This window comes from Bubalus bubalis, chromosome 1 (genome assembly GCF_019923935.1).
Source record: "Bubalus bubalis isolate 160015118507 breed Murrah chromosome 1, NDDB_SH_1, whole genome shotgun sequence".
In the NCBI taxonomy this organism is placed as follows: Eukaryota; Metazoa; Chordata; class Mammalia; order Artiodactyla; family Bovidae; genus Bubalus; species Bubalus bubalis.
The window spans coordinates 37489560-37507844 of record NC_059157.1 but is presented as its reverse complement, the minus strand read 5'-3'; the positions used below and the strand labels follow the sequence as shown (position 1 = coordinate 37507844).

The following is an 18285-nucleotide window of genomic DNA, read 5'->3' as shown; positions in this document are numbered from 1 at the left end:
TGTGTGTATGGTAATCCCAAATTCCTAATTTATCCTTCCCCTCTACCACCTTTCCCATTTGGTAACCGTAAGTTTGTTTTCAAAGTCTGTGAGTCTGTTTCTGTTTTGTAAATCAGTTAATTTATATCATCTTTTTAGATTCCACATATAAGTTATATCATGCTATTTGTCTTTCTCTGGCTTACTTCATTTCATAATCTCTAGGTACATCCATGTTGCTGCAAATGGCATTATGTCATTCCTTTTATCTCTGGGTAATATTTCATTGTATATATATATGTGTCTGTGTGTTAGATTTTTAAATATGATAGAAAATTATACATAGGTACTAATAACTTTAGAAGCTGAAGTCAAAGAATTTTTATTTCAGAAGAGTGCTTATGACTTAACTGTATTTGGTTATACCCAGTAGTCTACATGTGAGGAGTTTACGGAACACTTACTTTCATTGCAAAAAAATTATCTTTGCTTATGTAAAATGGCTACAGCATGTAAAACACAATATGAAACAGAAAATTTAAATATCAGAGTCTAAAAATGAAAAAAATATGACCAGTTCTAGAAATCAAAATGATCTCACATAAATGCTGTATATAAAATTATATATACTTCACGGTCCAGATTATGTCTTAAAGGAATACATTAGGACATATTGCTTTACTTAACATTGCTTCTTGCACATGACATGTCTTGATTTGTATTCTCTAGATTGCTCAGTGCCTCAGTACCAAACCATGATTGATCGGGTTTCAAGAACCGATATGGTCAAAGATAACCTCAGCTATGCAGATGACATCACCCTTACAACAGAAAGTGAAGAAGAACTAAAGAGCCTCTTGATGAAAGTTAAAGAGGAGAGTTAAAAAGCTGGCTTAAAACTCAACATTCAGAAAACTAAGCTCAAGGCATCTGGTCCCATCACTTCATAGCAAATAGATGAGGAAACAGTAGAAACAGTGACAGACTTTATTTTTGGGGGTTCCAAAATCCTGTAGATGGTGACTGCAGCCATGAAAGATGCTTGCTCTTTGGAAGAAAAGTTATGACCAACCTAGACAGCATATTAAAAAGCAGAGACATTACTTTGCCAACAAAAGTTCATCTAGTCAAAGCTATGGTTTTTCCAGTGGTCATGTATGGATGTGAGAGTTGAACCATAAAGAAAGCTGAGAGCCAAAGAATTGATGCTTTTGAACTGTGGTGCTCTAGAAGACTCTTGAAAGTCCCTGGGATCTCAAGGAGATCCAACCAGTCCATCCTAAAGATCAGTCCTGGGTGTTCACTTGAAAGACTGATGCTGAATCTGAAACTCCAATACTTTGGCCACCTGATGCAAAGAGCTGACTCACTGGAGAAGACCCTGATGATGGGAAAGATTGAAGGCAGGAGGAAAAGGGGATGACAGAGTATGAGATGGTTTGAAGGCATCACAGACTCAATGGACATGAGTTTGAGTAAACTTCTGGAGTTGGCAATGGACAGGGAGGCCTGGAGCGTTGCAGTCCATGGGGTTGCAAAGAGTTGGACACGACTGAGCGACTGAACTGATTGATTGACTGACTGATGGTCAAAGAGCCTTGGGCAGGAGGAGTGTACTGTAGGAATACTGTTCACCAACAGAGAGTCTAACAATCAACCATATGGAAAATAACGTGGCAGAAGGGAATTTAAGACATTTATCCTGGGGTTGAGCATGATAAATCCACAGCTCTGAGGGAAGCAAGTAACCCTCAGGGAGAAGACTTGTTAAGTATAAAATCTTTAATCATTCCAGATTACTACAGCTCCAAAATCTTGTAGCTGAGGAAAAAAGATATATCTAACTGAAAGAAAACTGTGTTTATAAATAAACTATTAAGATAAGCAACTTAAAATAAGGTTGCTGTTGCTGCTGCTGCTAAGTCACTTTAGTCGTGTACGACTCTGTGCAACCCTATAGAAGGCAGCCCACCAGGCTCCTCTGTCCCTGGGATTCTCCAGGCAAGAACACTGGAGTGGGTTGCCATTTCCTTCTCCAATGCATGAAAGTGAAAAGTGAAAGGGAAGTCGCTCAGTCGTGTCCAACTCGCAGCAACCCCATGGACTGCAGCCCACCAGGCTCCTCCGTCCATGGGATTCTCCAGGCAAGAGTACTGGAGTGGGGTGCCATTGCCTTCTCCTAAAATAAGGTTATATATGCCTTATTTATTATTTGATGGTGAATTTTCCTCCCGAAGGTTAACGTGAAACTCTTCATTAGTATTAAAGGGGCTGCATCAATTAAAGTTTGTGTTGGACAGAGTATTTAAGAACCAGTACTCTGTTAGCCAATCACCTCTACACATTCCACTGAGATTTATAATTGCAGTTAAAATAGCTCATGTGGCATTAGTAAGCACTTGTTGATAGATGAGAAGATTATCATACATACCATGTATGTATTTCCAGCTGTTTTAAATTTAAATTAGCATTCTTTCTTAATTTCCCATCTTGATGCTATGATGACAAATTCAGGCTTGTAAAAGCCTAGAATTAAATACAACTTTTAAATAGTCTAGGTGTTTATTCATTAATCTGAAGACAGGAAAATATATTCTTGGTTGCACATTTTTTTCTGTCAGTTCTGAGACTTCTCATCTATAACTTCCTCTCTCTCTAGATCTTTTGAGAATCCTCTCTTTCCCTGTTTCCTCCGGTTACCACTATCCAAACACTTAGTGTTGGTCTGTGGTCATTCTCAACGTATTACACTTCTAACAGCAAGAAGGGACAAAAGATAAAGCCTTCTTAACAGAACGTTTTTTTATTTGGAATGTGGTTAATAAATATGGCTTCTTAAACTATGTACAAAATATAAGCATAACATTTTAAAAGAATCCATCAGCAAGGCAAAGATTGTTAGATACAAAATACAGATTATTTTGAATCAACAGATTAAGAACACAAGTTGATAACAGCAACTAAACAACAAGAAATTTATAAAGTCCCTCCATAGCCACAAGCTCATATTAATAATTATAAAAATTTCAGTCCACTTGAAAGTGTTCTTTTGATAAATATAAAGTAATTTTTTAATTATAAGGGATTTTCTGATTTCCAGGGGAGAAAATAAAACGGGAAGACAGGCAGTACCTTATTACAAAAGCGAAAGTTTTCCCTTAAATCCGCACTAGCTTCTGTCTTCTGGATTTCATTGGCCAATTGGCTAGGGTGTGCCAGCTGCAAAGAGAGCTGGGGAAAAAAACTTTTTTAAACAGGATACAGGAGACCTCAAACGCAGTTGGGTCGCAACTACATTTAAAATTTCCAATTAAGCATTTGAATGACACGAAGAAAATGAATAAGCAGCAGCAGGGTCTAGGCATAAATGATCAAGTCTGAGAGGAGAAAAAGAGCTGTACTTATGCTCCCTGCCATGTTTCATAGATACTGTGGAGGCCATGTACAGACCAGTCTTCCAAGAGCTGCAGCAAGAGGGAAAGGAAAGAAGCAAGACAGAGAAGATCACACCTGTCTGATCCTGAGCCCCTGAACCAAGCCCTGGCTAAAGGACTGGTAGTAAGTAAAACTTGATGCTATGATCCAGTGATTAGTACTGTCATTAGGTTATTTTTATCTGGGTTTTATCATATTTTGTTTGACTTTGTCTCTTTTTTAATGTATCAAAGTGAACAACTTGGATTTGTTGTTATAAAAGTTTCATAAAGTGTTATTATTTGGAATTATCAGATTATGTACTTTAATTAGTCTCTTTAACTATGGACAGCACAGTATTGTTCATTTCATTAAAAAATATGCCATACTTTGCTACTTATTATTTGGCATTACTGGACAGGAGGTGTTTTAAAATTCACTGAATTTTAAAAGGCACTATATGGGCACTGTAATAGATAACTAGTTGTCAGTTTTCACAGAAGTCTAATTTCTTGTCTATATTTGTCAAAAAACAAGTCACTATTATATACACATAAAACTTGCAATGATATGAAATAGTTTAACTTTGAAATTTTATAGAATTGTTTTCCTTAGACTTTATTTAATACACAGAAAGCAATAACTGCTTGATGAACAAATTAATGAATCTTAGAAAGTGACAGATACAGATATAAAAGCTACTCTTGGTATACACAAAGTATATACATTTTGTAGTCAACATGTGCCCAGAAATCTAGTTCTTTAGCTCATCTTGCTTTAAGTTATAATCATAGTCTACATAAGTCTTTAGATCTAAGAACTTGATGTCTTTTCTATTTGTAATTCAAAATGAAATAGATTTTCACTTTGTCTACAATTATAATCAGCAAAATATTGAACTTTAAACAGAATAATGCATGAATAGGCACCAAATGGTGCCTGGGAAACAGAAGACATTGTGTCTTCACATGTTGATGGTCTGCTGCTGCTGCTGCTGCTGCTAAGTCGCTTTAGTCGTGTCCAACTCTGTGCGACCCCATAGACGGCAGCCCACCAGGCTCCACTGTCCCTGGGATTCTCCAGGCAAGAACACTGGAGTGGGTTGCCATTTCCTTCTCCAATGCAGGAAAGTGAAAAATGAAAGTGAAGTTGCTCAGTCGTGTCTGACTCTTCGCGACCCCATGGACCACAGCCTACCAGGCTCCTCCGTCCATGGGATCTTCCAGGCAAGCGTACTGGAGTGGGGTGCCGCTGATAGTCTATTTGTGCCTAACTCAGTTTTCTCACAATACATGCGTTTGCTGGTGAGCATTGATGACTAAACCAAGCTAGAAGTTACAAAGCATTTCTATTGCAATTTGCTCACAATCATAATTGGAAGCAATAAAGATAATGCCAAAAGTAAAGAAAAAATATATTTAGGAAAAAAATAATAAGACCCTCTTCTGTTATTCTATTATTCAAGAGACAAAAATGCTACTGGAGGGAAAACTGTCCCTTAAGATGGCCTAATAAATGAAAAACTGTATTCTTTCTCCAACAATAAGAACCTGCAATCCCGAATTATTTAGTCCTATGACATTTATTATAATCAAATGTTGATTAAGCAGAAATTACCTCATTAAATAATTTTGATTAAATCATCTGGCTTCAAGAGCAAGTTATTTTGTTGAACATCTAAAGATTTACAAGGGCTATTATAAACTATGTCCATCTTTTAATTATCAGTCTCACTGCAGTCAGGTTTTGATAACTAAACATAACTCAAATGTATTTTAACCATGCTTCAACTCTCTGCTGCAAAATTTTTCTCTGATCCAAAACACCCTCTTCTCTACACACACAGTAACTCACCTTATCAATTCCCCGAGAGTACCTCATTTTCACATATTCTTTCTCCTTATAAACTCTAGATGGATCCCCCACAACGTCCTGATTTCAAATTGTAGCAATGAAATGAGTTAGCTTGACAAAATTATTATACATTTTACATGTTGGCAAAGACTGACTTCCTTCCCTACCACCAGAAATGTAAACAAAAAAACTGATGAGTATGGAAAAAATTCTGGTTCTTCACACTAAATGCCATAGATATACACACACACCACACACATACACACACACTGTGAATTTCTATATTTATGGATGCAATATGTTTATCAAGACATAAGCTAGCAATATTATATTAAAATTGAAACCACCATAATATAAAAGCATAATTTATGCATCAAAATAGTGGGAAGATGTAATGAGGTAAAATGACAACCAAGACTGTAGAATCTGATTTTGAAAAAAAAAATTTAAATCTACTCTAAGAAAATCTGACATCACTGTTCTTTGTAGCATGAAATTTATATACTGTACCAGAAGGTGGATATATCACAGAGGATGGGATGGTTGGATGGCATCACCAATTCAATGGACATGAACTTGGGCAAACTCTGGGAGATGGTGAGGGACAGGGAAGCCTGGCAAGCCGCAGTCCATGGGATGGCAGAGTCGGACACAACTTGGTGACTGAACAACACTATCACCACCACCACAGAGTGGTATAAACGATGAATAACTCCTGACAGTGGTGGGCATTTATTTTTGTAATGAGCAATAGTTGTTTGTAGTGTGTTCAAAAATATTTACGTGCAAAATATCATATGAGTAAAAACATGGAAGAAATGGAAAAAAAAGTGTGTAATTTACATTGAAGGGTATGTAACGCAAGTCTGAAACTTTAGTGTTACCATATCTATCAGCACCCAAGGGCATGTCATCAAACTGGATGCTTTGGAGTGAATACTGATTTCTAGATCAGAAGTCTCTTTGACTTTCAAGATCACGATCGTGGAGTTACTGTACATTTTTTTCTACTGTACATAGGACACAACAGATCACATCCTTGGGAAAGGAAAGCACCTAGATGGTTTTAAAAAATGGATTTAATGAACAAAGTGATAATAGTTTAGTTTTAGCAAAACAGAAACTGTTCTGAAAAAAAGACTGAACCTAAATATGATTAGATTGCAATGTTCCAGTGAACTATGGTAAAAATCATATAGCTTCAGAGATTTATATACCATTAGGTCCCAATGAAACTCATAGTAGCACACACTGAAATCCATATTCATGTCTCGGTGATAATTTATTAAAAACTGAAAAGTTTTAAACATAAGTATATTTAATGGGAACTCTTTTTTTTTTCATAGCATACTTGTTTTTATTAAGACTTTTTAAATTTATTTTTTATTTAATTTAATTTTATTTTTAAACTTTACATAATTGCATTAGTTTTGCCAAATATCAAAATGAATCCCCCACAGGTATACATGTGTTCCCCATCCTGAACCCTCCTCCCTCCTCCCTCCCCATACCATCCCTCTGGGTCGTCCCAGTGCACCAGCCCCAAGCATCCAGTATGGTGCATCGAACCTGGACTGGCAACTCATTTCATACATGATATTTTACATGTTTCAATGCCATTCTCCCAAATCTTCCCACCCTCTCCCTCTCCCACAGAGTCCATAAGACTGATCTATACATCAGTGTCTCTTTTGCTGTCTCGTACACAGGGTTATTGTTACCATCTTTCTAAATTCCATATATATGTGTTAGTATACTGTATTGGTGTTTTTCTTTCTGACTTACTTCACTCTGTATAATAGGCTCCAGTTTCATCCACTTCATTAGAACTGATTCAAATGTATTCTTTTTAATGGCTGAGTAATACTCCATTGTGTATATGTACCAGTGCTTTCCTATCCATTCATCTGCTGATGGACATCTAGGTTGCTTCCATGTCCTGGCTATTATCAACAGTGCTGCGATGAACATTGGGGTACACGTGTCTCTTTCCCTTCTGGTTTCCTCAGTGTGTATGCCCAGCAGTGGGATTGCTGGATCATAAGGCAGGTCTATTTCCAGTTTTTTAAGGAATCTCCACACTGTTCTCCATAGTGGCTGTACTAGTTTGCATTCCCACCAACAGTGGAAGAGGGTTCCCTTTTCTCCACACCCTCTCCAGCATTTATTACTTGTAGACTTTTGGATCGCAGCCATTCTGACTGGTGTGAAATGGTACCTCATAGTGGTTTTGATTTGCATTTCTCTGATAATGAGTGATGTTGAGCATCTTTTCATGTGTTTGTTAGCCATCTGTATGTCTTCTTTGGAGAAATGTCTGTTTAGTTCTTTGGCCCATTTTTTGATTGGGTCATTTATTTTTCTGGAGTTGAGCTGTAGGAGTTGCTTGTATATTCTCGAGATTAGTTGTTTGTCAGTTGCTTCATTTGCTATTATCTTCTCCCATTGAAGGCTGTCTTTTCACCTTGCTAATAGTTTCCTTTGATGTGCAGAAGCTTTTAAGGTTAATTAGGTCCCATTTGTTTATTTTGGCTTTTATTTGATGTGCAGACTAATGGCACCTGACAGGCTGGCAGTTTTCGGAGCTGCCTATTAAAACTCAATTATAACCCATTCACTAAGCACATGCCACACAGCAATGCACATGGTGGAGCATACGCTTCATCTGAGTGTCACAGATTTAATGTTTGATTTACTATCACGTTAGCACATCCCTTGACTTCCCTGACAGTGCAGTTGGTAAAGAATCTGCCTGCAATGCAGGAGACCCATGTTCGATTCTTGGGTTGGGAAGATCTGCTGGAGAAGGGATAGGCTACCCACTCCAGTATTCTTGGGTTTCCCTTGTGGCTCAGATGGTAAAGAATTTGCCTGCAATGAGGGAGGCCTGGGTTCAATTCCTGGGTTGGGAAAATCCCCTGGAGAAAGTAAAGGCTACCCACTCTAGTATTCTGACCTGGTGATTTCCATGGACTGTATAGTCCATGGGGTTGCAAAGAGTCAGACATGACTGAGCCCCTTTCACTTCACTAGCACATCTCTTAGTTTATGAGTTACTATTCCAATGTTGAAGAGAAAATTAAATTTATGCCAGTCTGAGTTTCAGTCCTGGGAGGAGGAAACCCACATCCAGCCCTAAGAGGAGTAGAGCAAATCAGGTACATGAATCTCCTCCCTCTTGTCACTACAGAGGTGTCAGAAAGTGAACATCAACATTAAGGGAAACTGTAGTTTTAAAAAACTGACATATGAAGGCAAAATCAAAATCTCAGGTGTTTTCTGATAGAGGAAGCTTGAGGGTCCCTAGTGTGACTATCCCCATTGATTACAGAAGAGTCTGTACTGTCAAGAAGCATGACACAAAAAGGTAACCCCGATTCCAAATGCCTTTATCCTGAATTCAGTAAGTTACATGCCATGGTATGCCATGTGACAGTAATGTAACTACCCATAGCCGTCCCCTGGTATCCGGGGGCGTGGCTCCAGCTCCCCCACAAACACCAAAATCCACAGGTGCTCAAGTCCTTATTCTTTAAACAGCATAGAACAGTCGGCTCTCCTGTATCCAACCACCTATGGGACTGACTCCTCCAACGGTGATTCAGACGCCGGGGGTCAGATGCAGGGGTCCAACTGTATGCTATGCTCATGGCCCTGTGACCCAAGAGCCTGTTTTCCTAAAGTAACACTGAATAGGTCTCCAACAAGTAGGCCTCACTGCTACCAATGTTTAGGGAGAAAAATCATTTGCACTAATTTATGACATCATTATTTGCTTAATCTGTGTATCTAAAGCAGCTTCCAATTACCCAACTTTTAGTGTAGTGGTTATGACTCATAAATAATCTTGACCTTGATAAAATTCTAATTTGGAATGGATGGACATCCAAATTAAAAGACTTAGGATTCAAAGAGAACAAACAGTGAATCACTATCAGCCCAAAACTAAAATTTTGGCTCTGAGACACAAGAATTAGTTTGTTTTTTAGTGAAGTCATAAATGTCATGACCCATAAGCAAACATGTATCTAAATAAGTGCTCCATTTTTCCAAACATAAACTGGGAAGACGACTTTCAAAAGGATAAAGTAACTAAATACAAACAACAGACACAAACAAAAAAGAAGGAATTAAAAATATTCCATGTGGGCAATGCTATTGTAGTAAAGTAAACCACAGTGGTTTGAAACAGCTTCACATTTGGTATTTGATATTAACGATTTCCAAGGAACTTTGAGTAAGAGGAAATAATCTCTTTTACAGATTATAGGAATTTAATCATAGAATTCATGGCACCTGGGTGGTCATTCCAATTAAAAGAAAATCAAGATCCTTTTCTTTACTATTTTGGTCTAATGTAATTTGCCAATCTCATCCATTTTTGTTCGGACTTGCAGAGGAGATGGTTTGATATTGGGAGGAAGAAAAGACTCCATTTAAACATAAGCAAGGAAGAGAAAAAATGCACTATTTTCTTGAGGAAAGGTTACAGGGCTATAACCAACACTTCTTTTTAAATAAGGTAATTATTTTTGTCATCTCCGAAAAAGGTATTAAACCTCTGAGCGCCAGTTGGCTGAAGAGGTGATAAATGGCCTACTTGTCCTTCTCCCAGTCAGTCCCAGGAGGGAGTAAGCATTGCCCGTCTCCAAGTGGAACCAACTCATATTGGAGAATCTTTCTAAAACACCATGTTGGCGTCTGCTTTTTTTTTTTTTTTAAGAAATTTTTCACCCATTTCAAGTATTTAAGCAGACTGGAAGCAAAAAATTATTAATTTCATGAACACTGCCTCTCCTTATAAAAGAATATCTAAAAAGTAATGTTATTTTAATCTTGTTTCTGACCCCCTAAAATAAGCATAGCCCTTTTACTAGAAAAATAAATTAGAATGAGAATGGAAAACTGCTGCGAAGAAAATTACATTAAAATTTAAAATTGCATCCTATAACTGAAGAAATATATCAGCACTTAAATATAGCTTCATTTTCTATAATTACAGTTTTTCGAGTCCTGAGATAGAAATATGAAAATCACTTTAAAAATAGATCATCTCAGTACCTGCATGTAGATTTGTATGGATAATGTACCTGGATATGTGTAGATGTGTTTAGATAATGTATTCTCTAATTCTTTATTCATGTACATATTGGTTGAGTTATCTATTTAGTGTTAAATCCTTCCTTCCAGATTTAGTCAGCAAAACTTCCTCTGCTTTGAAATATGGTATCTGATCAAAAGTTCCTAAAATATTCCAACTAACATCTGTACTGGAATCCTAAGGAAGTGGATACTTTCAAAATGTTATTAAGTAAAAACATGTTACTATCTCTTGAAGAGCTGGGAGCTGTATCCACCACTTACTCTGAATTTCCTCTTTCCGTCTGCTTACCACTTCCAGTGGCACCCCCATCACCATCAAGTGTTCAGTGCCAAGAAATTCATAGTTTCCTCAGTGTCTGGAACTGGCAGACAGAATCATCAGACAAAATCCACGCTCTTGAGCCAATCAGGGAACTGAGATAACCCAGCCTCACGCTAGGAGAAGGAAGGTATTTACTCCGAGATTCATCTCAGTGACAGCACAGACTGGATGCTTTGTGGTTGTCATTTCAGAAAAGCACTCCCAAAGAGGCAAGGCAATCATACTTTCTGAACAAATTTACACAATTTAACTCTTTTTAATGCTTTTTTATGTATACCATTTTTAAAGTCTTTATTTAATTTGTTGCAATGTTGCTTTTGCGGGGTGTTAGTTTGCTTGTTTTAGCTGTGATGTATGAAGGTTCTTAGCTCCTTGATCAGGGATCAAACTTGCATCCCACACACTGGAAGGTGAAGTCTTAACTACTAGACCACCAGGGAAGCCCCTTAACTCTTGCACACAAGCTTCTACCATTGTCTTTTCATTAATTTGGTGAAAGTATATTTTCATCTTTTAGCTATTCTGGGATGATTTCACTATCATGCAGAATGCATATTTCTACCTTGTGCAAATTAATAACATAAAGATGAGATGTCTGAACATTAAAGGAGCAACAATAGTCTGTTTCTTTAATAAACATCAAAGTATTTGAGCTTTGAAAGTATTCAGGATGAGTTCATGTGATATTATATGGCATTTTACCCAGTGACTTAGGTATGGAGTTTAGGGAACGACCATCATGCCTTGGTGGTCTACGGCTAGATATGTCCCCTCCAGGGACAGACACAAACTTGGCACACAGGGGGAAGTGTATTATAAGCAGGTCTACAATACATAGTCTTCCTACACTGAATGATCAAATATCTTGGATTTCCCCCAACTGTCTCAAAATCAAACATCCATATAACATCCTGTTCCCACACTACAGAAATCAGGACAATTGCTGGTAAGCTTATAAAAAGAAAACATGTAATAAATTAGGTGGGAAAGAGCTGAAGAATCATGCTGAAGAATATCACTGTTTCTTCATATGCCAAGGTATTTTGAGGACCAAGTTTTAAGGTGAAATAAATTACAAAATAAATTGCTAATTACAATCTTTACAAGTATAGAAATGGTAAATTACATCTTCCTGGTTTACTCTAAAATATTCATCTCCTCCCGATCTATCCAAACCAGGACAGTACTGAAGTTGACCTTGCTGAGAAGTCTGACTTTTAAACTCCAAAGCATTGCTATTTACACAAGGGTATGCATCTGAATACCTCTTCTTTCATTACATCCACTTTATAATAACTGACTTTTGGGTTTGAGTAAATTTTCTGCTGCACTAAAAAATTAAAACAGCAAGTACAAAGTAATTGTGTTATTTACGTGATAGTTCATCTCTGCCCCTATTCTGGTCTTACTTTTAATAGGGATACTTGTAAACAGATTGAAATGAAGGAATTGCTAGGACACTTTAGGATTCTCTCTCTCTCTCTCTTTTAATTGCTAGCTTATTTGAGAATAAGTGTATAAACAATGGAAAATCCAATCTTATATAAGTTTTTTATATATTATTTCAACAGACTGTCTAAAAATATTTAACTTGGTAAGAAAGAACATGTAAGCCATTGATGGCAGCTTGAAGAACCATTAAGAGGTGAATGTGTACGTCTGTGTGTGTGTGTGTCTGTGTATCTAAGCATGACCACTGTTTACACTGCTTGTTCTGCTTGGAATCTAAGCCAGAAGAGCCAAGATGACTGTTATTAGTGTATTTTATAAATGCTTCTGAGTAGAACAGTGATGGGTGCTTACATAAGTTAAGTGGTCATCACTATCATCATCAGAAGTCCAGAGCATATAGAGGAACTCAGACAACATGTATGGGTGGTCAACAAATGAGGACAGCAGGTACTTTGAGGAATTCTGAAGTTTCTACAATATTTCTGTTTCTCATGAAGTTCTGGACTCTCCAGCCAAATGGGTCTGCTCCCAGTTGCCCAAACACCCACTGACTGCATTGGCATTACTAGCCTCTGTCCTCTGCTCTCACACTTCAATATCCAAAATATCCCTCCCACTCTCCTTTCTGTAACCAGCATTTAACCATTTTTCATAGCTGACTCAACATCACCCCATCTTTCCCGTGACTGCCAATGCATCCCCCAGAAGCCTAGCCACTGACTTCTGGTAAAGCAAGAGACTCTTACAAAATGTCTCATAATTGTCTACATTTATAGATTAACTCATTTCTGGTATTTTTAATGAGTAAGTTTCTGGTTTCTTAAAAACAATGATATACTTGTTATAGACAGGAATCACTCACTCTACATTTTTTGCATCACTCACTGCATAGTAATTTCCTGTTTATAACTGAAGCTGCCACTAGTGAGGATTAATTAAAACATCCCTGAATTGAAGTAGATTTAAATATGAGACTTTGGAGTAAAAAGTATATAAACCTGGTTCTAATGGGTAAAGTAAGAGGTAGGGGTGTCCATAGGGCCTTCTTCTTGAGTCTTTCAATTTTCCTTCTAGGCTGTTAAGAGGCAACAGGTGACTGAGGAAGAAAGCCCTTTGGAAGAGAATAGTTCTCCATTCCAATCTCTTACCACAAGCCCTGCGGATTACATAAATGCAGATTCCAAAATTTTTCAAGAAACCCAGTACATATGTATTTTAATTCTTCCTCCACACCCAGCACGGTCTGCGGCAGCATCTCATAAATAAATATATTACTGTTTCTTCAATGAAGCTTAGATATATTCAAACTTAGAGGGTAAGTAAAGACTATATGTAGCTTTATGTCAGATCAGGTCAAGGTTATAGAACGAAATAAATGTATGAAAATGAGCTCTGGGGTTTCAGAAACGCAGAAAAGGAATCATCAGGGATCCCTTCTAACACTTGACAGCCACTGGAGTGCAATCAGTACCAGGAAGGGGTGAGAGCCCACCAGCAAAAGGTATTTTAAGGCACCTATTTGATTCTGTGATGGATGCCCAATAAAGCAAATTAAATGAATGCAATTTTTCTCTAACAGTTAAACTACAAATTAAGTAAATCAATTGTGGATAGGAGCCTCCTGAATAATTTGCATTTGAGTAAATTTCAGAAGAAAGGATGACACTGACAAATCTAAAATATTTACAGTAAATTTTAGCAATATAAATCAATCATTATCTCTTATTGTTTAAAGTTCTCTGCTACATTAATACTTCCAATGTGAAAAATCAACGATACCTTAATTCACAACTATTACAAATCTGAGGTGACAAATTGGTGTTCTGCAACAAAAAGCAGACCTTTGAAGTATTTAGAGAATGCAGCAGGAATAATGTAACAGGTAAAAGGGGCTACAATGTAATGTTTAGAAGTTGGAGGAGATATCATTCCTCTGCAACTAAAGTCTGTTCTTTCAAACCCTATTATTCCTGAAAGGTCACATAGGTAAGATCCCTGTATTTCACTGAAGTTATATTAGTGGAACTTAGAAACAGGAATTATTTCTAAGTTGTACAGTTAGTGCAACTTAGAAATAGTATTGTTGTTAGGCCTCTAGCTCTGCAGCCATTCTTGTAACAGTACTATGGATTAGGCCAGTTATGATCCACCTTTAATCAGAGATCATCTTGGGATGAACCCTGGAAGAAAGTCCCAGTTTCTTTCAGATTGTTCCATTGTGGGGAATGTAAGAGGGGATCCTGGCTGCAGAGCAATACTTCCTCTGCCTCCTTGCATACTGGTCCACTTACAAGAGGAAGAGAGTAATAGGCCTTTAGCAACCCTTGAAGGCTCTAACCCATTACCATGCTTTTCTAAACTATATGCTGCAAAAGTTTTGTTTTTGTTTTTTTTTTTTTTAAAGGAAAAAGCTCTATTCTTGCTCCTGGTTAAATCATTTGAGTCTTAGATTCATCATCTTTAATAAAAAATATAACACCCATCTCACGAAGATGTAGTGGAAAACAAAATGAAATAAATGTATAGGTAATCACAACATTGCAGATATAACCTAAACACGTGTTATTTAAACACCTACTCTCAGTGTAGGTATGCATGGTATCCAGGGGGTGATCTGAACTTGTGAAGACCTCTATGGTCACCAAAAAAGACAGCAGTGCTGAGACACAGCAAGTCCTCATTCTCTCACACCTGCATTTATTGAACTCAAAAATATATATAAGGATCTAGGTATTTAAACTCTGTCTAACCCAATAAAATATTTTTTGAAATGAAAGTGGAATTTCATGATATGAAGTAATTCTTCCTTTTGTTAATCATAAATCAATTTTTAAAAACAAACTCAACTTCAACCACAGTGAACTCTTATCTAATCTCATGTTGGCAAATAATTGTAGTTAGTAATCCAGTGCTTTTTTTAGGTTTTGCAGGTTTTTTTTTTTAGTTTGCTCGTAATTTTAAATATTTCCTTATTTTACCCCAACATGTCTAGTTAATTTAAGTTACATAATTAGGTAAAACTACCTGCCTTACTTTTCTGACATTGACTTGCTTGTACTCACATCCTTGGGAAAAACAATTTAGAAGTTTTTAGTAAATCATACAACCATACATGGGCTTCCCTTGTAGCTCAGCTGGTAAAGAATCCACCTGCAGTGCCAGAGACCTGGGTTCGATCCCTGGGTTGGGAAGATCCCCTGGAAAAGGGAAAGGCTACCCACTCCAGTATTCTGGCCTGGAGAATTCCATGTATAGTCCATGGAGTCACAAAGAGTCAGACATGACTGAGAGACTATCACTTCACTCACAACCATAAATAATTAGAAAAGGAACCTAAGTCTAGGAACAAGGAGATCTTGTTTCCATTTGTGATTTTACCTCCCAATTTTTTGTAAAGATCCCCTGGAGAAGGGAAAGGCTACCCACTCCAGTATTCTGGCCTGGAGAACTGCATGGACTATATAGGCCATGGGGTCGCAAAGACTTCGACATGACTGAGTAACTTTCACTTTGGGGCTTTGGGGGTGAGGTGAAGGATGGGATAGTTAAACATGATTCACACCTTGTGAGCTGTCTTCTATTTTAATATTAAAAAAATAATTCTGAAGGGTAAATTAACAAAAATCTGCATTTCTTGGGGATTATGTATATGTAGAGTCTTCTATTAACCTTCTGAATTCTCTTCTTAAGGTTTATGTAGAGCACAGAAAATTAACAGTTAGCTCCTGATTGTTATCAGGGTTTACATCCAAATAAGGCACTTGTTTTGTCCACTAGGGAGAGACATGGAGTCTTTGGACCATGTCTCTTGGCATTTTCATGGCAAGGATACAGCAGCTCCGCTGAAGGCTCTCTCAAGCTTCTACTCAACCGCTGGGGAACACTTCAGTGAGGGAATAATACTCTGCTTTATGGATGGTCAACCATGAAAAGCCAACAAAACTCATAAAGGTTTTCACAGCAAAGGGAAAATTTAATTAAATCACCAGTGAAGACAGTTTTGAAAATTAAGAATAAATTAACTCCAACCAACAGAGAAGTATATAAACACATGCACATGCACACATATGGTCCCCTCCACTCAGGATCCATCCAACAGAGTTAGTGACTCTTACACAGGCTCTTGGCTTATCAGGATAGGCTTCTAACTGGACCTGCTATTTCACAGTTTCTTAACTGTAAACCAAAGTAAGTTATCCTAGGCAGTAGAGAGGAATTCTCTTCCTAAGTCATACTTTTAAGAACTAGTTTAACTCTGAGGAAACAGAAAGTGAATCAATATCATGAAATCCAAGGCATTTAAGCTGCAGGAAGCATTAGTGGGTCTAAGACTACATTTTTTTGTGGCATTTGAGGACAGGAAGACATTCTTATGGCAGTAATTTTACCAATGTAAAGATCTGTGTTGAAAATTATTTTACAAGTCACATAAAACACCCTTTTCTGCACTTTAGTGTATATGTTTTTACTCCATAGTTTTTTTCCTTGACCCCACTGAATGACAAATTCCAACATTTAATATTTTCCCCCAAATTTAAGTACAAAGGTATTTTTTTTAATCAGTCTTCTCAATCTTAAAAGTGTGTTTCAAAATAAAACTGGGGAGGCAATTTAATTTGTACACATTCAATATATGCTAAACAGTAAAGTAAACTCAAGGTTAGCAGTTACACAAGCCCAGCACTACTCCTGCCATCAGATGAAATATATTGCTGCAATGTAGTTCCAGCCACGGAGAAGGCAATGGCACCCCACTCCAGTACTCTCGCCTGGAAAATCCATGGACGAGGAGCCTGGTAGGCTGCAGTCCATGGGGTCGCACCGAGTCGGACACGACTGAAGCGACTTAGCAATAGCAGCAAGCAGCAGTTCCAGCCAGGGGGTACAGCAAAGTGTGTGAAGTGAGACTTCCCATCTTATGTGGAATATGAAACTTTTTCATGAATTCAAGAACTTTATTAAGCATATTCTCCATCCTTCTGTCAGATCTGAGCTTTTAAGGTAAACATACATTTTTTTTAGAAGAGCAGACACAAATAATATATGACATTTGGGAATCAGAATGTCCCCAAAGCATCTTGGCAACATTTTTCAGGCAAAGAGTTAAACATCTCATTGACAAACAAACAAGAAAATCCACCTTACTTTTCACAGTTCTTGACCACATTTCAGAAATGCAGCGTTTACTAAGTCGAAAAGCCATGCCTGATGGTGATTTGAGATCCTGTTGCATCTCAAGTTTGACCAACTTCTCCAGGTGAATCTGAAGTCTGATGCCCTCAAGCCCAATTACTAATCCCACAGAAGAGGAACACTCCAGAAAAAGCAGCCTCGGATTACTGGTCATCCAAGCCCTCGGAGCTGCTGAGGTCCCAACTCACTTGCTAGGGAAGAAAAGAACCCTCCCGGCGGGTTAACCCGGGCTCCAGCACAGCTCGGCTCCCCGGCGGGGACCGCTCTCCAGCCCGTAGGTTATTGGAGCGCGGTCACCAGCCACCTTCCGAGCCCTGCACTCGGCGTCAATTGCTTTCCTATTTAGTAACAACTTTCTGTGGAAAAAAAGGAGAAAACTTTTCTCTCAGAAACTCTACACTCAGCTCAGCAACTTTGGATCCAACGCACACAAGGTGAAACACAAGCCCATCCTTTGCACAGGTTCTGGGTCCTTTGAGACCCGAACCCCACCTCCTCCCCGGGGTCCCCACGGTCCCGGAGGCCTCCACGGTCCCCGCAGAGCGCACCTACCTTGTTCTCGCCCGCGTCCGGCTCCGTGTCCGAGAAGCCCAGTCCCGACTCGAAGGCGGCGGCGGCGGCGGGCGCCCGGCGCGGACCGGGGAGCAGCGCAGCGGCCAGCAGGGAACACGCCAGAGAGCAGAAGCCCAGCAAGTGCATGGTGGCCGGGCCACGGGCGCGGGGGCCGGGCGCCCCGGCGAGGCTGCCTCGCGGCTCGGCCCTGTCCCCGAGGGCCGCCCGGGACCCCGCGGAGCCGGGGCGGCGGCAGCGGGTCCGGGCTCGGTGCTCGCGACGCTGCGAGCCGCTCTACCGCCTGCGCCCGCGAGCCGAGGGGTCAGGGCAGCGCCTCACAGGAAACCGGACATCCGAGCGCCCGCGACCGTGGCCCGCGAGGTGAGGCGAGGGCGCGGGAGGACGGCGCCCCGCTC

At 38.9% G+C, this 18285-nt stretch overlaps 1 protein-coding gene across 2 annotated transcripts in view; it reads right to left on the bottom strand.

Annotated features, from left to right (window-relative positions):
• VEGFC (vascular endothelial growth factor C) overlaps nt 1–18023 on the bottom strand; it is an 86448-nt gene extending 68425 nt beyond the window's left edge. The window contains exons 1-2 of one of the 2 annotated variants that reach the window (XM_025280470.3): nt 17870–18023; nt 3112–3210 (exon numbers count right to left, since the gene is read on the bottom strand). In XM_025280470.3, coding sequence (XP_025136255.1) covers nt 3112–3210; nt 17870–18016 — 246 coding nt within the window. In that variant the 5' untranslated portion in view covers nt 18017–18023. The remainder of the gene's footprint in view (nt 1–3111; nt 3211–17869) is intronic. The other variant, XM_006054006.4, reaches the window with a different exon arrangement.
• Between the last annotated feature and the right edge of the window lie 262 nt (nt 18024–18285).